This window comes from Meleagris gallopavo, chromosome 1 (genome assembly GCF_000146605.3).
Source record: "Meleagris gallopavo isolate NT-WF06-2002-E0010 breed Aviagen turkey brand Nicholas breeding stock chromosome 1, Turkey_5.1, whole genome shotgun sequence".
Classification (NCBI taxonomy): Eukaryota; Metazoa; Chordata; class Aves; order Galliformes; family Phasianidae; genus Meleagris; species Meleagris gallopavo.
The window spans coordinates 140,871,482-140,897,813 of record NC_015011.2 but is presented as its reverse complement, the minus strand read 5'-3'; the positions used below and the strand labels follow the sequence as shown (position 1 = coordinate 140,897,813).

Below are 26,332 nucleotides of genomic sequence, written 5' to 3'. Positions count from 1 at the left end.
TACACAGAACTGGCTGTTTATAGTAAAGTATACTATTTCTAGAAATAACAGCAAGCAGATTTTTGCCTTTGGCAAATGCAGTCATTAAAACATGGCTGTGAATTGCCCCCTGTGTAATTGCATGCATTGTACAAGCCATGGCTATTTATTTTTAAGAGGTGAAGGAAAAGCTATGCAGACATAAACATATATTTTCAATATAATAATAATTATTATATAGCTTTCTAGTGGATTTTAGAAGGTATACTTTTCCAAATTACTCATTGATGTCCATGTGAAGATACTGGAGTGAGAGACTCAACATATCAGTTACTTAAGTGTTTCTTTTAATTCATAATACCTATTCTTCATGACTGGAAAAGTATTGCTATTAGACAAGCATATTTTTCCATTATTTGGCATCTATTTCCAGATCTTAAGCAGCAGCTTAAACAGAACACACTATTATCTCCATTTTTCATGGCTGAAATTCCTCTTTGTTCTTGAAGACTACTGCTGAGCAATTTTCTGCGAGCAAAATTTTGCCCAGGGGGCCACAGAAACTCTCAGAAGTCCTATGAGCCATTCAGGCTGTCTGGCCTTGTGAGCTGCTCAGTTCACAGAATCACAGAATCACAGAATGGCCAGGGTTGGAAGGGACCTCAACGATCATGAATCTCCAAACCCCCTGCCACATGCAGGGCCACCAACCTCCACATTTAATACTAGACCAGGCTGCCCAGGGCCCCATCCAATCTGGCCTTGAACACCTCCAGGGATGGGGCATCCACAACCTCTCTGGGCAGCCTGTTCCAGCACCTCACCACTCTCTCTGTAAAGAACTTCCCCCTGACATCCAACCTAAATCTTCCCTCCCTCAACTTAAAACCATTCTGCTATTATCTACCCTTTCAAAGAGTTGACTCCCCTTCTGTTTGTAGGCTCCCTTGAGGTACTGAAAGGCTGTAACGAAGTCACCCCGCAGCCTTCTTTTCTCCAGGCTGAACAACCCCAGTTGCCTCAGCCTGTCTTTGTAGGGGAGGTGATCCAGGCCCCTGATCATCTTTGTGGCTCTCCTCTGGACCCTCTCCAATAGCTCCCTGTCTTTCTTGTACTGGGGGCTCCAGACCTGGACACAGTACTCCAGATGGGGCCTCACAAGAGCAGAGTAGAGAGGGACAATCACCTCCCTGTCTCTGCTGGCCACCCCTCTTCTGATGGAGCCCAGTTCCTGAAGAGCAGCATTGCAGTGCTGAGGACTTGGCACTTTGCAGGTCTGCAAAGTCTGCATTTGACCTTATTCAGTAGGGTAATACTGGGTTGTGAATCTGCTGAAAGCTATTATTTGAAGGCTGAAAGAATATGGAACTTGCTCGTTTGATCTTAGTACTCTGCTGAATATTATGCTGTTGGGTCTTGGGTTTCCTTTCGTCAGTGCTCTAGATGCTTAGTAGAAAACTGCTCATTGTTTGTGTTATATTTGTTAAAAACTTACATACTTTCAGTATTGGCTGCCAGACAACACTGAACAGAATCAATTATTTTTACTAAGATGTGACACATACATTTAGCTTTTAGTCCTAATTTGTAAGTGTGCAATGCATTTAGAAAACAGAGGACTCTGCTGTTGCTCACAGCCTGTACCATAGCTCAGTTCTGGGGACTTGTCCCAGGTTTTGTAGGTACATCTTCTCAATGTTACCTTCTTTATTTCTGCTTTGTTACTGCACTGGAGCTGAGTGTATGCTTTGCATGAGCCAAGTACTCAGCTCACAATTTACGTCAAGAGAAATCCATTGCTTTTAGTGCACTTGTTACCTTAGTTAAAACCATGTTCAGGAGCATTTGCAGACACTGCTGGAAGGAGTTAGGAGGAGTGCAATGGATTTTAATAGTAATTATTGGAAGTGGAGGAGATCTTGTTATGCTTTTGTTGAAGACATATCGTTGATGGGGCAAGTTCACATCTCCGCTGCTTTCCAGATGAATGACTTTTTGCGTATCAGCAAACATCTGGTCTCTTGCATTTTGATCTAGTGTATTGAATACACATGTGATGTCAGAGAAGTGACCTCAGCAGATCTTTTGATCTCTCAAGCTTTTAAAATTACTCGGTGTAATGTTAGCCCTAATAATAAATCTCCAGCAAGGACACGTATCCAGATCTATCCAGCATCACTCAGAAATAAGCCTTTATTTGATTTAATGTCAGGATATCCTGCAATGGCTGGTGTTGAGAGTGGTTTAATGGGTATGAATTACATTTTTTATTTGTCTTTAGTAGCTCAGTGATTTTAATTCAGTTTTGGGAGGCAGTTTAAAATATCCTGATGATGTCAGCTCCGCATAATATCTTTTGTGTAAGCAGTTATCTGGTTCCTAGCAGTGAAGTAGACAAAATACCTCATGAATGATAATGATAACAAGAAATAAGCATACCAAGAGGTTAAAGATAGCGTAGTCCATGGGGGGAAACAAAAGCAGCAATGAGATGAAGGCCAAGCTCAATTTTGGCCAATCTGAGTTTTTCTCTGGTACCCTTTGTACCCTTTTTTTCATTTTTCTGCAGAGAAAATCCAGTACAACTGGAGTTAAAAAGAGAGCAAATCTCAACCCAAATGAAGCTCTGTGGGTCACGGAGAAACATCAGTCTTTAAACAGCATCCGCATGTATAGTGATCAGCACCACAGTTGCAGTGCTGGAGAACCATGCTACTTTCTGCTCAAGATGGAAGTGTGTGCCCTGTGAAGGAGCAGTTTCTGACTGTGGTATCATAATTCACCTTTTCTTGGCTTTAATTATTTGCAGTCTGCTGGCAGTTACGTTATGTTGGATGGAATGAATTATCCAGGAGGGGATTGAATTCTTGTTTTGGTTCTTGGTTTTCAGCCCCCTTTCAATTCCCAGTAGGCTACGGAGAGCAATTAGATGCAGTTGTGGCAGCACATGGGAAGAGCAGCAAGTACTGGCAGCTGGCACTTGCAGACTTTCTTAATAGCAGGTACCTGTCCTCTCTGAGACAAAAACAGGTGAGAACTACCCATTGCACCCAATATTGGACTAATCTCTGTAATATTTTCACTAAGTAAACCACATTTCGTTCTTGGAGAAAATTCTCTTTGGTATAAGTACCCATAATACACATTGATTCCTTAAGATTTTGTTACCAGCAAAGGTGTTGAAACCTAAATTCCAGTGATAATATCCTCCTCCCTTTGCCTTTCTTTGCAATTTCTCAACCTGGTTTTAGGTCCACGATGCTAGTACAGTCAGAAGACTTCTTTTTGGTACAGTGTCTGGATGGCTAGAAGCAGAACTGCAGTGTCTGTGCAAGACTTGCTTGGTCATTAGGCCTTAGACTGACATGGGATGTAGTAGCCACCTTCCTCAACTCCCTCAGTGTTTGCTATGCAGAAGTCTTCTATTGGGACTCAGGAGTCTCTACCTTCATTCAGCTTGTGTGAACCTGCCAAGGCATACTGATGTGCTGGTAAGAATTAAGAAGCCAACAGCATGCCAGTGACACATGGGCCTATGTATCTTTCTCATTCTTTGAAGCTTATGCCATGCCTCAGGCCAAGACCTTGTTTGATTTCTAGGGATAGACAAGACGTCTCAAGTTGTTCAGTACTAAGTAATTTGAACCTCCATTTTACTAAATATTTACAGTCTTACAAAGCAAAAACTGATAATAGTGCTTCATCAGGAGTACAGTTCTCTCTGTTTTAGTTGCTTGATGTTCTTTGTCAAGCATTAGGAGACATTTTGATTAGAAATGTGTAAAAAGACACGCCAAGAAGTACGCAAGCAGTGATTGTAGTTCAATGCCATTGCAGTCTTTCTGTATACAGAAATTCTTTTCTTGTGGTGATCTATCCTTAGTCTGATAGAATAAAAGAGTCACAGAATATCCTGGGTTGAAAAGGACCACAGTGATCATCTAGTTTCAACTATGTGCCAACCAGCAGACCAGGCTGCCCAGAGCCATATCCAGCCTGGCCTTGAATGCTTCCAGGGATGGGGCATCCACAACCTCCTTGGGTAACCTGTTCCAGTGTGTCACCACCCTCTATGTGAAAAAGGATAGGATGGGGTAGTCTGACTTCTCTAAGTAAATTAGGATAAGGAAGGATAATTTCTGAAGTTGGTAGTGAGGTAGTGCTTAGTGGAGAGGACTAATGTGAGTGTATATACTAGCCCAGAATTTCACTAGGGAGCTGATGAGAACAAGAATGGAGGATATTTATTAAATCTCATAATAGGGACCAAAGTGCCTATCTATTTAGAAAAAAAAGCAAACAAGCCTGGAGCAATCTTATGATGAGCCAGTTAATGTAGTAAATGATCAGTATTAAATTGTAAGCAATGTTCTGCTGCCCTTTATCTCCAGATATCCATGATCTTCTAAACAATTTGCATTTAACAGGACGGGCTGTACCTGAAATTTATCACAAGGTTTCTATATTGTTAAAGCTGTTCATAGGGAAAAACAGTGTCATTCTTTTCAGTGCTTTGGCAATTCCAGTCTCAGCAGTGCGTGGCAGAAACAGCACTAAGCAGGCAGTTCTGTGCTTCTTAGCAGCAACTGTAAAGAATACATCTCCATGGAAAATTGCCTTTCAGTTAGAACATTTGTATCAACTGTAGTCACTCTAGTTTATAGAAAAGTGGACAAAGAGGGGCCACCTCCCAAGTGATTCAGATTTTAGGTTGACTGACTCTTAGTCTGACAGTGCCTGTTTCCCTTCTGTTGATGAGGAAAGATTCTAATAAAATTACTCTTCTGCCTTAGGCAACTCAATTAAGTGCTTAGAATTAGGTGGGATTAATCTCGATTTACCCTATAAATAAAAAACATGAGATGGAGAAGTTTGTTTCTGATGGATGCTTAAACCCTGACAGTGAACAATTCTGTGATAGTCTTAATTGATATACTCAGATGGCAACCCTGAAGTAATCACTTGTAACATCCAATTACATTGTTACGCTGTAAATAAAATTATCACTCTTCCATAGCCTGGAAATTTGGAAATTACATGAATATTAACAATGAATAAACATATTTGTAAGCGTGAATTTAAAATGAGATGTATGGCATCTTCAAGCACATTTGGTTTTCATCTCTAAGAAAGAAATATTGAATTAAATGAAATCAAAACCTTTCCCAGTTTCACACGTTATCCTTAAGACCCAATGAATTGAAACTCTTGTCTCTGAAGGAACTCAACCTAAGACTGCAAATGTATTCAAAATAGTGGTGTAGTATCAGCCTGGTATTTGACTTTTAATAGCACATCCCCAAAGGGTTCTCTTTGACGTGTCCCAAACAGAGGATGATTGTTTCCCATGAAGCCTGTTGTTTCTGATGAAGCTCATTTATATCAGAGCATTATCTAATACCATAGCACTGTATTAAGGCCTTAAAAATGGTTAAATTGCTCCTTTGCCTTTGTAAATCTGCTGCACCTAAAGACTGATTTTAAATATTCTGTCTAAAGCCCAAATAACAGTACCTAAGCCTGTACAACACATGTTTTTAAACAGAGCGTGGAAAAAAAAAAACAAAAACACAACAGGATAGCACTTTAAAAACAAAACAGAGGCCATAAAAGCTGCTTCAGAAACGGTGCTAATGTACTCGTGATAATAACATGGTGCCACTTTCCTTTGATATTTGAAGCCTTTATCTGAGTGACAGAAAGCAGATATCTTAGGAATCTCCAGGCTTGAACATTGTTAAACGGGAGTGAAGTGGGAGCATGTGAGCTCTTTCTCAAGTGCTGCACATTAGCTGCAGGCACAGGTAATTCTGCAAGGCATGCACGTGCACACACATGTATGCAGAAGAAATTGGTTGGGAAGTCAGATGAAAGTTGCATGTCCTAAGTTCATCTGAGCTCTAGAATAAAACTTTGTTCCTAGTCAGGGGAAGCAGCCTGAGGATTGCTCAGAGGCTTTTTGCCCAGCTTTTGTCTGCTGTTCTCAGCCAAACTCATATGCAGCTCAGAAGTCCTACTGACCTTTCTTCCTCAGACTTCCACCTCTGCAGAACCCTTCTTTCTCTAATTTACCACAAATCATAGAATCATAGAATCACCAAGGTTGGAAAAGACCCTCAAGATCACCCAGTCTAACCATCCACCTATCACCTATAGCTCTCAGTAAACCACATCCCTCATCATAATGTACAAATATTCCTTGAACACCTCCAGGGTCGGTGACTCCACCACCTCCCTTGGCAGCCTGTTCCAGTGCCTGACCACTCTTTCAGAGAAGTAGCACTTCCTAACGTCCAGCCTAAATCTCCCCTGGCATAGCTTGAAGCCATTCCCTCTAGTCCTGTCTATGCTTTGTCTGCACTATTGCTGTTTAATGCTGGATGGGTTCAGTCCCATCCCGTCAGTTTTAGATCTGAGGATGTTTCTGAAGAACTGTGTTGCTGTATTAAAAAGGGAGGTGGTTATTTTTATTTTCCCATGAAAATATGATTTAAACTGTATCATTGTGAGGTGCCTCTGAAATTTGCTAGTGTTAGAAGGCATTACTCTACCACTCACTACACTGATTCCACTCCTTATTCTTTTCTCTCTGGTTTATTCGCCAACCAGCAGTGCACCTAATGCAGATCTTGTGCCTTCTACTGCAGTCCAGTAAACATATAGTCCCCCCCATTGTCTGATGTATTCTAAAGTTGTTTTCTTTACATGTTAAGTAGACCATTTAGATTCCTGATGTATTCCTCAGTCTCTTGAGGCTGTTCAGAGACATGTTGAATGTTTCCTATCACTTGTGGTGTAAAGGTTACCAAGCTGTTTGAGTCTGTCTGGTTGGTGGCTGATTTCAAGACCAGACAAGAAACTCTTACATATGGGGAACCTGGCTGGTAAAAAAAAAAAAACAACTCAAAACTTCTGCTTTTTGGGTCCCTAATGATTAGGTAGTTTTTGAGGCTTGTGTTTTGCACGTGGAAGTTTCAATTCCTCAAAAACATTTTGTGGCTATGTTTTGTTCATTAGAAACAAACTCAGGACCGTTTCAGTTTTATGTTGATACGTAAAATACTGTATTGTTCCACATCTAATTTGGAGGAATCACAGCATGGTATGGCCAAGCTTTTCGTTGGCCTGTCTATGTCAGATTTGCAAGACAGGACCAAGCAGATCATACAGAAAGTCCTAATTGTTTCATGCAGGATTACCTTCCTTGCTCTGCCTCACATTGTGGCTGGAGGTGTATGAGATCCTGTTGGAGCAATAGCCTCACTGAAGGCAAGAACTAAGATGAATGCATTAAGGTTAGCTGCAGCCATAGCCTGAAGGCTTCATCTAAGGTTGTACTTTCAAGTTAACAATCTGGTCATGAAAAATTCTGTACCCTGTTGTTAAAATGTGTTTTTCTTGCCCTAATAAAGCGAAAAGTGAGATGTGTGCTGCTTTGGATGGTGTCAGGTCTTGCTCAGATTAATTAATGGTTGTGTTGAGAGTGCTGCAGTACTGAAGAGGGATTATCAGAAGCTTTGGCTGTTAGGTTTGATTTTGCTTTTGATTTAGGATCTCATATTTTGCCTGTTATTTTTTTCCTAGGCCTGAGTTCTCACACTGAAATGATTTCTTCATAGGGCTTTTTTAGAATCATGGCTAAAATAAAATGCATCCAAATAAGAATAGTAAATAGCCTCTTGCACCTCAGTCTGGTTTTGGAGTTAATAGCTCCAGTGTAGTAATAATTTTCTGTAATCTCACATTTGAGGTCAGCATGTAACAGTTTTGCTTTTCACATGGATTGACTTCAGAATTGCCTATTCCTTCAATTCAGTAAAGTGATTATTTGTAGCTAAACAAAGTGAGGAAAAATAAAAAAGAAAACAGACCAGAAAAGAAAGGGGTCTGATTAATTGAGTGATTTTATTTTCATCTCAAAACACTAATTAATGTTTTTAAAAAAAGAGAACCCTAGAAAGTGATTAGATATTTTTTTGCCTTGAAACATAAAGCAGTGGAAAATTAGGAGGTAAAGAGTAGAGGGGGTGTCACAGAGATTGGGGTTTCTATTCCCAATTATATGCTGGCTGCTAACTGCTGAATTACACCAAGAGCATTGAATGGTACCATTATATTCCTTTTCAAAAGTTCTGAGCTATGAAATTCAATCCGAGGTATTTTTAATGAGTATTCTGAACCTCAGTTTCAGCTCTTCTGAAGAAACAAGGAGCACAGTGTGCTGCTAAATAGCGCTGAGGCCAAGGGTTAAATTCATTCAGTTTTTTGCTTGCAAGGAGGAAAAGTAATATCAACATCTATTTGACAGGTATATACTTACTTCCAGAGCTCAGCTTCAGGAAAGCAACTTTCCATAAAGCAAACTTCATGAAAAATGAGGTTGTATCAGCTTCACATCAAATTCTCTCTGAAAACAGGGCTTGTGATGTGTGTTTTCCAAAGCCATTGGCCGCAGTGCACACGCTGTGGTTGGACTGCGGGCATCCTTGTGCTGCAGCAGGCTGTGCCCGTAGCTGTGGGACACAGCCAATCCCGTCCTGCTGGAGACGTCTGCTCAATAACACCTCCTGGCCCTCAGTGAAGTATAGATTATGCAGGAGCAGTCTCTGTCAGGGGCCTCCTTGGCATCCCTTGGTCTCCACTAAGGGTTTTGCTGTTGTGGTTGGGATAGCTTCGGGGTGGCCTCCTCACTTGTCGCAATCCTCAGCAAGCTTCCCCTTCGCCAAAGTACCTTTTCAGGCAAGCTTTGTTAGTGTGGACCTGGCTTATAAAAGCCATTTAGTGTCACCTTCCATTTTTTGCAAAGTTATTTGTTTCAAATCACATGTTTCATGCACATGCCCTGCAACTGACTTCAAGATCTGAAATTCATGATGGACTGGTTCTGGCTCTTGCAAGTCATCCCCATTCTGTGTCAGCTCTGCAGAAAGGAAAACAGTCTCTTCCAGCAGTGATGTTTGCCTTGCTAATAGGGAGAAAGTGCAGCCACAAACCACGATTTAGCTTTGCTAGTAGAATTAGGCAGAGATGACTCAGCAATTGCCAGACTAATTTTAGGGAATAAGATGACGTATTTTTAGTAAGCTTTTTCATTGTTCTTTTAATGTGTCATTTTTCTTGTCTACAGTGTGCTTTTGAAATGATGTTAAAGAAAAGTAATTTGGTTTTAGTGAGCTGTGGCTCTGGCAAAAGTCTGCCACTGTAAGTCTCCAAAAATGAAATGGTCTCTGTGAGAAATTCTGCAGCTTGGAACTGTTTCTTAGAAGACTTGTTCTGCTTTTGCTGAAATCCTACAGATATTTTACACTTATCTTTAGAAGCTAGCAATTACAGTTGTACTACAAGAAGCAAAAGTGTGGGGTTTTGCAGGTGTGCTAATTAATAATTCTTAGACACGTATGTGTAACATGCAGTTTTTATAAATCAATACAGAAAATTTAAGATGAAGCCATTTGAATTGTTAGCTGAGGGCAGATTTCAACCAGTTAAATGCTATAATGCAGGTAAAGGAACTATGGAACAGGGAAACCGCTCATGAAGTATTTTGTTTATGCTTTTCACCACAAATCTTGCTTTGGAATAAGCAGATATGTATATAGATGTGACTAAAGGATGAATAGCTTTTGGTCTATTAAGTTTGTGGTGTATAGCTGAGGAGAAGTTCCAGATCTTGACATTAGCGCAAAATTCTTCTGTGGGATTGCTACCTGACAAGGAAGCTCTTCAGGCTGCAATAGTTCGCCCCTTTCTTTCCAGGCTCTTCTTCACGAAGGGCTCCACTTGTTTCACAGAATCACAGAATTGCAGGGTTGGAAGGAACCTCAAGAGATCACCAAGTCCAACCCCCCTTGCTAAAGCAGGTTCCCTACAATAGAACAAACAGGTAGGTGTCCAGAGGGGTCTTCAGTATCTCCATAGAAGGAGACTCCACAGCCTCTCTGGGCATCCTTACTATAAACAAGTCACTCCACATGTTATTAGTATGGAACTTCCTACGTACAAGAAGAACTTCCTGTGTTTCACAGTAGTTGTTGCTGGCTCTACATTAACAAGCTTCTCATCAAGTAGAAATTAGAGTAATTTGGTAGCAGGAAATAAATTCAAAATTATTATCAGTCTGCATTGGTTAGAACTGCAAAGAAGTGAAGCATTTGTATCGCTATACCTGGAGATGACAGGTTAGTCTGTGGCACAAAAGGCTCAGTTCAGAAGCTACCTATCTCTTCTCATTTTTTATCTGTCTCCTCACTTGCATTAAGAAATAGCATGTGTAATACGAAGTGGGTTGTATCTGCCCATTAAGTTACAAAGCAATGACTTTATGAGCCAAGTAAAAAAGAGACCAGAATCTCCAGTCCCAGCAGCTTTACTGTACTGTAATTATAGAGGTCTGGAGACACTTGAGAGTTTACTGTAGCTGAATGTTGCATTGGTCTGACTCTGCTGTAAGAAAAAAATTAATCAAAAACAAGTGAAAACACCCTCATCATGCTACTTTACATTATGTCTTTTCCTTTCTGCTCCCGCGATATTTAGCTATTAAAGAAGAGTCTTTAGAAGCAGCAGTAATATTCTGCTTCTTTTCCTGTTAAGTGTTTCATTTTCACCTGAATTTTACAGTTGGGTATTTGTACTAACATTGATTTGGGGAATCAGAAGAGAGAGTTTAAAGTCTAATGAGAACAATCCTTCTGCTTTTGACATAAGCCAGTTTATCATAGGCAGAAATCCAAGAGCGTGGCTACAGTTACAAATCTACGTATATTCAAAAGCAGAAAATTATGTGTTTCTTTTGAAGAAGGTGCTAAAAATGTGAGTTTATTAAATTCCTTCTCCTTGTATTTTTGCCTCAATAATTGTACATCAGACTGTCAAAGGCAAGCACTGGTACTAAAGGGAGTGTAGCTGATGTGGTGAGTGTAAAGTAGAGAAGCAGTCCACTGAAATCTACAAAGAAAGGAACGCTAAATGGTCGTATTGTACACACACGGCAGATGATCAATTGCCTTTTTTACTGTAGTATAAGAGACTTATTTTGTTACTCCATTTGGCCTCAATCCTGTCTTTGAGTGTATGCACACAGTCTGTGCAAAAAACATGTGGGATGTGTTCCAGGAGTAGAGCCTTCAACGATGTCAGAGTGGAAGCATTTTAAAAGGATTGAGGTGCCTTTGGTTTATCAAATAAAAATTATTTACACAATTAAGTACATCAAAAATAAAAATAAGCTCCTTTTGCTTCATCCCTCCTAATGGGGTTGATCCCTTGGCTGTAGTGCAAAGTGACGGTCTGCATGCCTAGAAGTAGTCCTTTGAAAGGTAGGACTTAACTTCTCTGCCAGCACATAAGGGTGTGTAGGGCTCACAACCTGAGGACCCTGAGGCACCATCTTTTGGAGTAAAAAATGTGACCAACTGTGGTATTTTTCTTACACCCTGATTCTTGTGTTCCAGCAGGAACAGGCTGCTGCTTGGTCCTGGTGTGCTGACGGTGGTAAAGCCCACATAGACTTCCCAGCCTATGCTGAACAGTAAACTAAAAACTAGGAAGCTCAGGTTTAAGAGCTATCTGTATGATCTAAAGCTATTTTTGTAGTCATCTAATCCTTCCTACAGGATTAACACCTACACTTTGAAAGCGAGGTGAAGAGAAAAAGGGCAGCGGATCTCCAGGTATCTTGGCAGTGTTAGGTCCAGAGCAGTGATATCCAGACCAGTGCTTATTGCTTTTAACCCACCCTTTGTGTAGTAGACTTTTGTTAAACATGAAATATGCATTTCATTTTATGCCAGAAAAGAGATCTGGATATAACATGAAATTTGTCTTCAGATGCTGTCAGCGTTGTTCAATTATAAGTAGTTTTCAAGACTACTTTGAAATATAAATTTTTTGCCAGAGTTATTTGAGAACCCTGTTGCTCAGTGTCATCTTTGAGGTTATTTTTAGACTGTTTGCTTATCATAAGCATGTCTTGTTTTTTCTTCCTTTAAGAGTTGTAGATACATATATAATTTTTAACAATTTTGAATAACTGAGAAAATTCATACTGGTTAAGAACATGGAGTTGTTATTTTTAGTATTGACTGTGACTCAACTTCAGAAACACTTAGGAAAATACTGGGTGAAGTTTTCATTATCATTTCAAGACAGTCGTTATACTGAAGTACTTTGGAAATCACAGTAACCTGAAGTATTTAGTTTTACCAAATTGCCCCATTTTGGTTCTGAGCACTCAAAACATGACAGGAGCAAGGCCTTAAAGAAAGAAGGAAGAAGCAAATAGAAAGTGCTTCCTCATGAAGCTGTCTCTTGCTCTGACCAGAAGACTGATGGGACACATTTTTAGATGTTCTAGATAAACTGGTTATTGTATTTGTGTTTTGGTAGAGATTTTTGTTATTGCTTTAACTTGATTTTACTGCTCAATAATGTAAAAACAAACAAAAAAGCTTTCAATGAAATTTGGCTAGACAGATAAAAACAATTCATCACTGCTTGGTCCTAAGTTGACACATTGGTTTGGTAGATGGTTAGTGAAATGACTGCTTACTGCTAAATTAATTGCTGGGAGGGTGAGAAAAACATGCCCCAAGCCCCTTCTTTTAAAGTTTTGGACATTTTCCAGATAGTGCTGTGCATTTTAACTAAAAAAAAAAAAAAAAAAGAATCTGTATTTCAGTCTGTGCCAAAGAATGGTCTAAACCTGTGTGTAGAGGGATTTTCTTTTTGATGATTGGAAGTCTCTGGAATGTTAAAGAATTGTTAAATCTATTAAAATTTTAACCAGTGGAAGATCATAAGCAACTTACTGTTTGAGATTTTTGTGCAAGTAGAGGGAAGTTGAATAAGACTGAAATAATGAGCAGACAGCAAATGTTGAATACATGATGCTTAAGGTAGGCTACTTTGGGTGTCTTCATAGCTTGCAGCTGTCTATTATTTATGATTCAGAAGTTAGTGGCCTGACATTCCCTGAAAATGTAAAGTGACTTTTAAAATGTAATTTCACGGAACTGAATGAAAGGCCAGTTCAAAATACATTAAGTAATAAGGATGTGTAGCTTGAAATCAGTGAGGTTCTTTTCACTGCAATAAATTAGAATGTTACTTTAGTGTAGCTAAATACCACCTCAAGAGAGTAATGGCAATTCCCTGCTGTCAGTATGGCTGCGATTCACCTCTAACAGGTATCTAAACTACTTGTTATCAAGAGTGAAAGAGTACAACTGTTTTGCTTAGGAAAAGTTCACTGCCAATGTACATAGACAGGTATTTTGGTAGGAGGTATTGCCCTTTGAAGTTGCAGTCTTCGTTGTTTGACAGTCTCAAGTTGTGTCAGGGTAAGATTAGATTGGATATTAGGAAGAATTTTGTCATGGAAAGGTGGTCAGTCATTGGGACACTCTGCCCAGGGAAGTGATGGAGTCTCTATCCCTGGAGGCATTTAGAAGATGTGTAGAAGTGCCACCAGAGGAAATGGTTTAGTGACGGGTCTCAGGTTGACTTGCTGATCTTGAAGGTCTTTCCCAACCGAAATGATTCTGTGATTCTACAGGAATCTGGCTGTCAGCAAAAATAGGAACAGGAGACTGCCAGCTTCTGTAGATGCTTCTCTGCTCCAGGTTGTTGCATGACAACTTCTCCCACTTATATGCCACCAACATTCCATACTTTTCTGCTGCTTTTCTCTCACTGCCTTTCAGCTGTGGGAAATCCATGGTAGCTGGTGGTCTGGAGGTATGGTCTTGCCACAAGCCTTAATTGTAGTAGCCTCCATTTCAGCGTACCATTGTGTTCTTTGTCTTCCTCTTTATCATCACTTTCAGGTCAGCTCTTTCTCTCCTTGGTGTGAGCTCTCACTTGATGAGGCTCAAGAGAGCAGGAGGTAGGTCTCCTGGCTTCTATTCTCCTGCCCCCAGCATCTGGCCACATCAACAACCTTCTCAGCCCTTCCTCATCTCAGTGTTTGAGGCTTTCATGACGGTCATCTATCAGGAAATGGCTTGTGTGGCAAGGATAAGCCCTCCTATGACATAGCTTTTCTCTGTTCCACACCCTTACATGCATGCAGAGTTACTGGGAGCTCATAAGGCCCCGTGAATCAGGCCTGCAGCCCATACCAGCATGGAGCAGGGAAAATGGCCAAGCTGTGGCTTGTGAGATGTGGGTGCAGTCACACAGCAAAGATGCTTTGCCTCATGGCTGAGACAGACCTGACAGCAAGCTCACATCTGGCAGCTGGAAAATGCCTTCCATGTTCTGGAGAAAACTTGTGTTGTCCCCTAGGCCTTGTAAGCACATTGAAGTCAGACACTACTGCAGGCTGCAGATACTGTCACTGGTGCGGCACATTCATTCCTGAATGCTTCCTCTGTCAGTCGGTGTTTGCTGCAACCCCAGTGACTGCTTTTTCTGTTCCCTACCCAGCAGACTGAGATTTTAATTTATTGTGTTTAAATTTTTTAGTAAGGATGTCATGGAACAGCACTGAATCAACATCTCTGTAAGACCAGAGAGTTCCTGGATGTTTGGATGTTCCTTTTCCTTCTGGTCCTGTGAGGCTGGGAGTGTCATCAGGCTCTAAGTCTCAGCAGATTTTATATGTGCAGCGTTTCCCCTTGAATAAACTGTCAGATTTTATTTTGATGTAGACTGATCAAAGCTAAGATGAGTTTAGAATAATTGTTGTATTTCCACATACTTGAGTAAGAAGCATTTCATGTTACTGAGGCATACTTCAGAGAAAATGCCAAGTGATGTAAATACTGCAAGACTGCTGTTTTGTTGTCTAAATGCATAGAAGGAAAAAAAAAAAGAGAAAAAAACTTGTATGAAAACACTCAGCAGGTTTTAATCTGCTGCTTTTACTTATGATCTGAGATTAGACAGGCTTGCTTTCTTCCACTAACCTTGTGTGGTGGGGTAGCACAGGTGCTAACATAACAGTTAATAAAGCATTGTAAGGGGACATTGCTTCCTGGTTGCATACGTCTGTCAGAGGCAGAAACCTTGAGCAGAAACCTGCTCTGCAAGTTCTTCAGAGGTGGGCTTGGCTTTTCCCTTGCAATTTCTCTCTCAAAGTTGGCCAACCATGATGGATTGTGTCACTGTGTCCTCCTGCATCACCTGGGTGGCAGTGCCACCGTGGCAGCATGTTCCTGCCTCAGAAAATGGGCGTCCTTAATTTGCAAGCTTTGTTACTGAGTATTGACTTTTCACAATTCATATGCTAGATAAATTTCCTTTGGAAAGATATTTTGTACTTAGAGTGGCTGGAAACCAGCAATTACCCCGGTGGAATTAGGTGGAAAATTGTGAGGACTTGATTTTTTTGATATGGTGAAACAGAGACCAAACCCCATCATGACAAATTTTGGATTAATAACAGCAATAAGCCTGTTGGAGATACAGGAACCTGGGCTTATGTTTGTCCTTTCTGATTCAGCTGACTGGCTTGGCTGCCCTAATGGTTTTGTTTTGTTCACTCTTTTACTGCTGTTTCATTTTGATCTCATAATTATTTACTGGGTAGAAAGGAGAAGGGCAAGTCTGTAAGCTGAGCACAAGGGTGCTTGGCTGGGGTGTGATCAGGACACGACTCTCTTGTAATGGAGGAGTTTGTGCTATTTAGTGGTGGGCTATTGTTCATTCTCAAGTGACTAGAGATCTCTTTTTCAGGGACCTTTTGATTTAGAATACATACATTTCTGTAGAGAACAAAATATTTGATTTCAGTGATTGGCCTTTTTATACTCAGAAAGTGTTTTGTTTTTTTTATTTATTGCCGTAGAACTGCTGGTGAGCTGTAATTTGCGGTATTGGCTGCAGGTGTGGATTTAACTGATGTGCTGATGAGAAGAATCCTCATAATCAGCAAAACTGTGTCTCTGGGAGCTAATATTGGGCTGAACATCTGGTCTTTGTAGTGGGAAGATGTTTACAGTATGAAAGGAAATGTTAGCTCTCAAATCCTCTGATATACTCATTAACTCTCATGAGAGTAGCACAGAGGAGACTTAACCAGCTTCAGTGCTTTATAGATCTTTTCTGTTTTATAGTATTTTCCTCTTAAAACCAAAAATGCACTAGAGGTTGATTGAAAGCTGCCATCCAGAGATGAATAGATATTTTCCAGGGCTTTAAAACTAGTGTAATTATTTTCAACTGCCCTGTGGGTATGGTTGGAACAACTGCTGATTTTGTTAGCGGCATTGACAGCGTTGTTTGCAGGATGACTTCTTAGCACAGTAATTTTTTCTGCCACTAATTAAAAGCATCTTTGTTGATCTGCAGCATTTTACCCTAGGCTTTGTTTTCTTCTTACAGCAAAGAGCTCCAGGGAAAGTTTTGCATGACGCCGTTTGCAACCACCTGAACCTTGTTGAAGGTGACTATTTTGGCCTTGAGTTTCCAGACCATAAAAAGATGATGGTATGTAAAAAGTTAATTTTCACCTGGTTTTCATCTACATATGCTCTTTATTCTTTTTCCAGCTCCTTACTTAGAAGCTATGTTTAATCCTGAATTTCAAAAGGGAAAAAAAATACTTTATTTAAAAAACGCTTGCCTGCTGGATTTGAAGAAACGTTTTTAAAACCTGATTACTCCTGTCAAGTTTCATCTGTGTTGAAAATAGCAGCCAATTCAAACACGAGTTGGAAAAGCGTTTTATCAGTTGCAGTAGAGCAGCCAGCAGCAGGACTGCTGGAGAGTCTCAGCTCTGATTTTACAGTCACAAGTAATTTGGAGTGTGGGGTCTGCAGACAGAAGTTGCAGTGATTGTGACGGAGTTCAGTGAAAAACATATTGGGACAAGAAGACAGTTAGATAAAATATAATGAGGTTAATAAAAAAGAAAAATAAGGGAAAAAAAAACAAACAAACAAACACAAATAAGCTGTTGAAAGTCCTGTATGTGGAGCCATGTGGCACAAGCAAGTGTGCTGGTCCTGACACTTTGGACTCTGAGAACAGCTGCTGGCAACAATCAGACATTGCACTAATGCTTCCAGGGTGGGAACAGTATCCTGTAGCAGAAAAAGCCAAAGGCGAGCAACTTCCCAGTCTCATATGGCTTTCGTTCTGAGGTTTACTTCACTTTAGTTTTCTAATGTGACCTCCTGACATGCATGCTTGGTATCTGGGTTGTCTGACTGGTACTTTCTGGTGCATGCTGAATCTGCTCTCTGTGCAGTGAATTCTGCATCAGTAACCTGGCTGATCTAAAGGAGGTGATTTAAGGCAATTTCAGAAAGATCTGTTTCTATCTATATACAATTTTTCTTTAAGGAGCAGTATTTCTTAACCAAAGGCCAGGGAGGATTGAGCTGCTGCTGCAGTAACCTGTTGTCATGTTGTAGTGCAGGCTTATGTAGGCATTTAAACTGAACAGTATAGGCTGTAAAGCTTTATGCTTAACTATATTTAAGAGGAAATTTTGAAAAAATGGATGTTGACCTTTAAAACTGATCCACTTCGTAGTTTGCTTCTGGATTTACATGAAGCACGGTTTACTACAGTGTTTCATATTTTGCCAGATATCCTTGGCTAATGCTTTAGGTAACTTGAGAGAACATAACTCTTCAAAACAGTGCAACTGTATGCTGCTATTACAACAGGGGTCTCTGTAGCCATGTTAGTAATGACATACTGACATTCCTTATATATGTAGGTAAAGCTGGAAGAAATCCTATGGTCTAGTGTATGTACAGTTGCGTTTTAGTTTTCTGAAAAATAGTGAAGGTCACCTGATCAACCTTCTCTACTTCACAGGTCATTAAGTTTCAAATAGATGACCGTCTGTGTTTTGCTCAGAGACCTGAAGTAAACTAACAGTTTTCAGTCTTGTGAAAACAAAATGGTTTATTTGCTTCAGGCAGAACACAGGAGGGATTGAAGTGCCTAAGGCTGTTGCAGTGGCAGGCTGGAAATACATCCAGATGATCTCAGTGAGGGATTTAAGGCTGTGATGAAGAGGAAGGTAGAAAGAAAACCCCAAGGCTGTTCCCAGTTTGACCTAAAGGAAAATGCCTCCATGCATCAAGGATGGTATCTCCTATAGCTCCTAATCCTGCAAAAGGAGCCAAGTATCTGAAAGTGCTGGTCAGTTTATCCACCAGTTGTTTCACTATTTGCTTTTCAAAAAGGGGGAGATCCCCAAATCTAGCCTGTGTCTAGACAGGTGTGCCTCAGCTGTGAAATTCAGAGGAATTAATATCTTTAGGTGGACTCCATGATATAAAAAGGATGTCAAGGTCCTTGAAAGCATTGAGAGGAAATCAGTGAAGATGGTAATGAAGCTGGGAGGTATGTCCTATGGGGAGAGAATGAGGACACCTGATTTGTCCATTCTGGAGAAAAGAAGGTGCAGAAGCGACTTCATTACTTTCTGCAACATCCTGAGGAGGGGAAGCGGAAGGAGTTGCTGGTTGCTGCTCCCTGGTGACAGGATCCTCTGCTAGGCTCCTGTTTGATAGTTGGACTAGATGATCTTAGGATCTTCTAGCCTTAATGATTCTACGATTCAGAGGATGCATGGGAATGGCACAAAGCTGTGCCACAGGATGTTCAGACTGGATGTTATGAAAAAACTTACCATGAGGGTGGTCAAACACTGGATCAAGGTTCTTAGTGAAGTGGTTGATGCCTCATGCCTTTAAGTGTTCAAGAGAGACTTAGATAATGCCCTCATTAATACATTTTAACTTTTGATTAGTCCTGGAATGGTCTGGCAGTTGGACTTGATCTTTGTTGTTCCCTTCAAACAGAACTATTCTATTCTGTGTTCTATTGTATTCTAAAAGCAACTTGCAGAAGCTGTTGCAGCAACAGATTTGATTATGAATCATTGCTTCAGTGTGCAGCAGCTTTCTGGATGAGAGTGATACTTACATTTAAATTGTAATTCTCAGCTTCTATGATGCAGCTGAGACAAATGCTCCTGTGGGATTTAAAACTTTTTGAGCTTCGTAATGGCTGTAATGGAGAATTCAAGCATTGCGCAAATAAATAAATTGCGGTTAGTTCTGTATCTAAGAAATAAAACACACATACATATTTTACATTCTCATCATCTGAAGATAATTAATTGCTTGTCCAGAGAAGAGGGCAATGGCAAAGGAAAAATAAATATTTGCAGCGTATTTCTTTGGATGTAATCATATGTATGTGAAGTTACGTTCACAGTTCAGCTGTGTTTGTTTCAGCATGCCAGGCTCCAGACTTCATGTACTACATGTTGACAGTTGTATGTCATGATGCCCAGCAGCTGTATATGTTCAAGTGTGCTGTGTATGTAGAAGAGAAGACATGCACGAGAGATGAAAATGGAGGGTCTGAAGGCTGCACTTTCCTTCAGCATGAAGAGAAATGAGGCATTGTTGCTAAGCCTGGGATTTTACAGAGTTTCATCATACTTCATGTCTGCCCCAATTCTTCAGCTGCTCCAGTCCAGTCACTACTGCAGAATGCCAGACATTGTTTCAAAAATAAATAATCTATCCTTTGTAGTTCCAAAGAAAAGGGAAAAGAGAGATTCTAAGTCAATCTTCACATTATTCTTCCTTTCCAGTTTATGAATCAATCTTAGACTGGCTGTGTAGAGATACAGTATGAGAGCTGCATGATGTGCAAGTTTTAATTGCCTGGGTTTGGTGATGGTGACGAAGTCTTTGTCTTGCCCCAACTTTCTCATCTCTCCCTATGTACATTCAGTATACACTGGCATTCAACAGTCTGGTAAAGGATGCTGTAACTTGCAGGATGATTGGAAAAATGGAGAAAGGAATGACATACTTGCTGTGCTCATGCTGTAACACGAATTTCCTCTGGAAAGAAAGAGACTTTGTTTTGTATCAAGTAAAATACATGCTTCCCATATTGTAAATTAGCTTTTTCATATTCTGGCTTTTTTTTCTCCACTAAATCTGGCAAGGTCCCTGACCCTTCATGGTAGATTATGTACATGCCAACTTTCTGAAACAAAACAGTTGAAGTTACTGAAATGCCAAAAGTGTCAGAACCAGTTTAACAGGCGATAAAAGTTATTTTCCTATTCTTGTGTAACCAACTTTCCTTAGCCCTTCTAAAGAAAAGAGCTTTCCCAGGCTGAAAAACATAAAAAGAATTGAGAAACATTAGTGAGTTTAAAAGGGCAAGAACGTGAGGACTTTGCTAATGGGAAGCCCTCATAAAGTAATTACAAAAATAGCAAACAACATTGGCATAGATACAGCAGCCAGACAGGCCTGTTTCTGTCTGGTTTCTCAGGTGATCTTTGGAAACTGATGTTTTTAGGATGTTTCAGTATCTACATAACTTGAAATTATTCAAGGCCAAAGGTGTATTCTTTTCAATCTGTATTTTTTCCCCAAAGAAGGGTTCAGTTAATTTGTTTTTTACTTCCTTTAACCTTTGTGAAGGCTGTAGGATGTTCCTCTACAAGTTCTAGAAGTCTCCAAGGAAGGCTCCATGCAATTGAGATAGCAAAATAAAAATCTTGGGCACAGTTGTTAGCTGGAGATGGTGAGCTTTCACACTTCCCTAGTTTCTGTGAGTCATTTGGCTTTTATCTTCTACAACCCAATGAAGGAGGATAGGTGATCTGTCCAAGCCATTTTAATTGAGACTACAGAGCAGGCTTCTAGGTTTTAAAGATGTTATTTCACTCCATTTCTTCTGTTTTGCAATCTAAAGGAAAGACGCTGGCAAGGTTATTAAAAAAAAAACCCAGTTAAGGAAAGCCTCAGCCTGATCTCCCCAGATTTGTAGAACAGAGAAAATGTCACACAGTCAGAAAGTAAGCTTGCTTTTAGTCATGCTTGAAGCTGTGTCTGCCTTATGGTCTTGATCTGAGAGAACATTCCTCCTTAAAATGGTGGTGGTGAAGGTCACGTATCTCCAGGGGACCTGTCAGGGAGCTCTGCAATTATTGCTAGGCCTCCTGATGGCCTTTCTGCTGGGTCCCCAGGTCCAGGTGGTTGTCTTGTCATTTCTCTCTTTGTCCAGTACTCCCAACTCAAGGGCAAGTAAGTAGTAGGCCCTTTCACTTGCATTTCTGTAGATTATTGCAGTGAGAACTACAAGTGACAGCACAGGACTGTCTCTTTCTCAGTTCCTTGTTTCACTTTTCCACAAAGTGAATGGCTACTGGCCAAACGTGCTGTGATTGTTGCTTTCTGAAGCAGTTATGATAAAAAACATATAATCAGTTTCCCAGCTCTCTGAGTTTGTGTTGCTTCAAAAACAATACAGCAGCACTGGCTTATTAGCAATGCTGTTTCCTGAGCATCTTCAAGAGTTCTGGAGAGAAGACCCACATTTGGAAAACCAGATAAATAAATGGAAATCTAAATGGTGCAATAAAAAATGCTCTTTTGCAAGCAGTGGTTTGTTCAGAGCTGATAACACCACCTTTTTTTATTTTCAGGTGTGGCTTGATCTTTTGAAGCCTGTTATGAAACAGATTAGAAGTAAGTACTTCCTTGCTGTTGTTTATTGTGCCAGTCCACAAATGGCTGAGTAAATGAGGAATCTATCGATTGGTATCTTTATCTTCTCAACCTCCTCTACTGAGTTTTGTTTGGATTGTTGTTTCTTTTTATTTCTCTTCTGACCTTAGAAGATTTATGGTGTATTCTGTGAAGTCATGTCCCAGCAGCAGATTCTACTAAGCACACAGACATTGAACACCTGTGGTTTTACTCTTTATACTGAAGAGGCTGAACCAGCAGCAAATTGAGAAGGTTTAGTCAGGCCCAAGAAGCACTGAGGCAGTGGTAGCAATGAAGGCTACTACTGCCTCACTGTTGTACCTTTTTGTTGAGGAAAAAATCATGCAACAGAGGAAGGCTATGAAGGAATGTACATTCCTGAAAGGTAGCTGCAATGAAAGGTGAAATAAAAAGAACAGGATGGAAAAAAGAAAGAGCTAGAAGTTATTAATGGGAAGGAGCTAGCAAATCTGTTACTCTCAGGGACGTTGCTGCAGAACTTGAAAGCATCTTAGACCTAGAGGAGAAAGAAGTCAGGTTAGGAAAGTCAGGGAGTGTTGTGGTGGGGGAGAGAATGGAACTGTACATAGCCATCAGCTTCGGTGAGAATAGAAGTGAACAGGAAAGGCTTTGGTGGTTTTGTTTCTCTGTTGAGTATCAGTGGAAGTCTTCATTTACTGAGCTTTACCACTGAGATTAATTTTTCCTAGATGTTATTCTGATCATATTAGTATGAGTCTGTTCTCTGGAAGCATTCCCTCTCATGTGAGAGATATTTTGCTCCTTTTGTCACTGGTTGTATTTGTTAGAACAAATATGCTGCTGTTAAAACAGAAATAATAATTTGATGTGGACTTGAAAAACAGACTGTATTCTTGCTCCCTCCTGTTCTGAAGCAAGTGTAATAGACACACATAATATATTTTATTGGAACAACTGATGTAATTACCGAAAACAGACTTTATTTTGGCAGAATATCCCTCCACCAAGTGACTGTTCTGTTTTATGGTGCATATGTTTTATTTTGTCATTTGTCAGTAACCTGAAGAGCATCAGAACTAATAGCAAAGGATGGAAGATTGGTTTATCTGTGTGCACTGCAGATCACACATTACCCTTGTGCATCATTCGTGACACAAAATTTGGCCAACACGTTACCAACAGATCACTAACTTCTTTTGACCTTTTCCCTAGGACCGAAGCACGTTGTTGTAAAATTTGTGGTAAAATTCTTCCCACCTGACCATGCTCAGCTGCAGGAGGAACTGACAAGGTTAGTAGTTGTCTGACTGTTTTTTTTATCTGAAATCTCCGGTGAACAGAGTGGAGAATGTGGGATTTGAGATGACTGGGTGAGAATCGATGACTCCCTCTCAATGTTAACTTGAAGTTATTTCCCCCACCACTGAGTGCCCTGGGGCACTCCTCTACATTAAGGAACACGTGTGACTGCACAAACATTTGGGACAAAGCTGCTCTGCGGGAATTGCCAAGTTGCAGCAGCTGGGGGGACCCTATTGCAGTAGCCAGTATTCCATGTAGCCAGAGCAAATGCCAAAGGTCTGCACGACTCTATCCATTTACAGATGGAGAAATGGACAGAAGGGAGAAATAAACAAAGAGGAAGGGATAGAAGAATGGAAGGGTAGAGATGTATGTAGAAAGAGTACCTAAAGGGTTTGTTAGTTTTCAGTGCTCTTTAAAAACTTGATTTAAGCTCCAAATTTCACTCTAGCATAAAGACATGAGTTGTATTTCTCTGTAGGTGGATGTGTATGTGAGAGGAAAAAGCATACTGCTTCATGGCAGTACTTCTTCACTGAAACTTTTCAACTCCTGGTCTAGAATTATTGTTCTTTGTAATTACATTTTTCTGTTCTGATTCTCTATTTTCATTATTCGTTTTTACTTCTAATCCTCCCATAAAATGGCATTCTCTTTTACAAAGAGCTTTTGTATCTGCCTAAACGGCTTTATAAACATCACGTTCACCTTCGTGGTGTTCTGTGTTTCTCTGTCTTGGTTTGATAGCAGAGCAGTGGGATGTAAGAAAAATGATTGATAAATGTTACTGACTTGGACACAGAAAACTGGAAAAGTGAAATAGGAAGAAGGAATATTTATTTGAAAGACTGAGTGAAAATAATAAAGAACAGCTTACAGCATTGTATGGAACCTGTCTCTGAGTAGATATTCTGCATAGCAGTTGCTTAGTATGTGCAGTGTAAATTGATTTTTGGTGATCTCTTTCTGTGCCTGGAGGCATATCTGTGAATCTTAATGACTTTTTTGTTAGATTTTAAACGTGTGTGCTGGGGATCTTGAATGTATGTACACAGCAGTGTGTAGGATGTGAAAGCATATCCACAGGGAATGGTTTTATCACTAGGAGAAGCAGAGGATATAATACTTCTGTGCTTTTTGCTTCTAGTAGGGTGAATTTTGTATGCCAAAGCAGATGTCTGCAGGTTTCAAAAGGACATTATTTAGATCTACTGTATTGTTTCATGTACTCTGCATGTTGGCATCCATACTCTTCTGCTCAGTTTGCATTTTTCATTTAATTCACCTGCATTTCATTAACTGTTCAAATGCGAGTTCTCACTGAATATATTAAAATCCAGTCTTAGTAAAAAGTGTTGAGATTCTTGTATGAGTTCCCCAGAGGATCTGTGGTCGCTGCAAGGCTTGTTAAGGTGCCTGTCCAATTTGGGTTACATTCCAAGTGTAGGAGAAACGCCTGCTATGAGGTTATTTCTTTTCCTAGGTAAGAATTTGATGCTGAGTGAAACTAACCTATTTCAATTTCTGTTGAAGCAGAAATAAGTTTAAATGTTGAAATAGTGCTGTGGACCTGTGATGTCTGTACACATAAGCTGTGAATTTAGAATTGCCCTTGATGACTGGTTTGTAAGTGAATGTGTTAAAAATGGCTCTTAATAGTGCAGGATTATGTGCTGCAGAAGTATTGGAGCTAGATAAAGTAATTCAGTAAAGACCTTGCTGCATATTTCCAAGTGACTGCCAAGATGGAAACTTAAGTTCCCCTTCTGTTCTGGCATTTCTTCATAGTTACAAGTAGGTCCATTATCTTGAGGTGCAGTTTCTGAGTGTGTAATAGCTGTCAGTTTGCTTATACTGTCAAATTGCTTCCATATTTCATTGATCTGGTTAAGAGAGAGAGAAATGAAGAAAGAAAAAGTGATATATTTTGGTTCTGATAAACAATAAGCCAGTACGTGAGATGGTAATGACTGTAATACAGTACTTGTTATGTTTTACTTAGCCTCTAAGCTTAGAATATTCAGATCACTTCTGTAGATACCAAAAAGTAAAAGGAATGTATTGCAAAAAAATGGACCTGAAGTTTAAAACTTCTCCATCTTTCCCTCTTGCTTTGCATAACTCTTTCTTTGTGTTTGTTTTGCAGGTACCTATTTGCATTGCAAGTGAAGCAGGACCTGGCACAGGGAAGGCTAACATGTAACGATACCAGCACTGCCCTTTTAATCTCACACATAGTACAGTGTAAGTTCCCTCCTTCTGGGAGGATTAGACATGCTTTGCTGGGTTATCTGTTAAATGCTAGTAGGAGATGGCTTGAGTCATGTTGACAATTTATTATATTTCTGTATAATAGCATTAAAATACAGAGAATTTACTCTTTTAAATAAAAATGAGCTCTTGGTCATTGGATTTGCATTTTTAAAGCACTCATTTGATGGTCTATGTAGGATCCTTTAAAATGCAGGCAAGCAGGTTGAATTCTCCTGAATTTTTGCTTCATTATTTGTATTTAGCATTGTATTATGTCAGCAGAGCATTCAAATTCCTGGAGATCTGAATGCTGTTTAGAGAATGTAGTAAATAAACATGCTTGGAATGCCAGACTAAGTCATGTTCGTAGGAGGAAACTGATAGGGAAGAAGAAAACCCAATAGATTTCAAGCTTTTTTTTTTTTAATTGCAGTGCATGTACAAGAAAACTGTTCAGTGGACTGATTTATCATATCATAGCTTCTTTTGACTTCAGAATCACTTGGAAAGCAATGTATGTTTTCCACTTCAAGACTGTGGATACTCTTGTTGAGAGTAAGAGTAGGAAAAAATACTTAATTCACATATATGATGGTCAACTAGACCATTGTTCTAAATGCTGTTGCGTGGAAATTGCAGTCAACAAAGGTGTTCAGAAGTTCTTCAGTGTTGAGTAGATAAATCTCACGATCCTTTCTCATGGTCTGAGTGTTAGGGTAGTTTCTTATCAAGTGTTACTGGAAAGGCAGATGTTGCATGCTTTTCTATCTGCCATGGCCATCATTGCCCAATGTGACTGAGTAGCAGTAAAGTACAGCTGCCTTTGGAAAAGTCTGGATTTTTCAAACCATTTCAAAACCGAGTGTTTTCGCAGCACAGGCTTAAAAAATAAATCCTTAGCTAGCAAGCTTATTGTATATTTTAGTTTTCCCTATTAACAGCATTCAGTACACCAGTAGTAGTTCTTTCCTGCTTTAAGCTAGTTCTAATTTTCTGTCTTCACTGATAAAAATGTCTTGATAATTTTGGGGAAATTGAGCATCATTTGTCACTGCATTCTAGGAGAGTGGGTCTTCCTACCAGATGTCTTTGTACCAAAGAAAGATGCTGGGGAGAGAATAGTCTAGTGCATGTTTCTGTTGTAGAGATGCTGCTTCATGATCATGCCCTCTTGAACTATTATATTGCCTATACATTATTTTCTTATGACTTCTACGTGGATCTTAGTTGATGTCTTGCTCATCTCTTATTGATTATTCAGTTCAATTCTTCACTGAACCCTCCGCAGCTCTGGTGCCTGGGCTGCTGAATGCAACTACTAGCTT

The 26,332-nt window shown here is 39.9% G+C and overlaps 1 protein-coding gene across 1 annotated transcript in view; it reads left to right on the top strand.

The window, feature by feature from the left end:
* Positions 1 to 26,332, top strand: part of FARP1 (FERM, ARH/RhoGEF and pleckstrin domain protein 1) — a 189,735-nt gene that overhangs the window by 108,850 nt on the left and 54,553 nt on the right. Inside the window, exons 3-6 of the mRNA XM_010728654.3 lie at positions 16,306 to 16,410; positions 21,407 to 21,449; positions 22,665 to 22,743; positions 24,901 to 24,998. Of these exons, the coding sequence (XP_010726956.1) occupies positions 16,306 to 16,410; positions 21,407 to 21,449; positions 22,665 to 22,743; positions 24,901 to 24,998 (325 nt within the window). The remainder of the gene's footprint in view (positions 1 to 16,305; positions 16,411 to 21,406; positions 21,450 to 22,664; positions 22,744 to 24,900; positions 24,999 to 26,332) is intronic.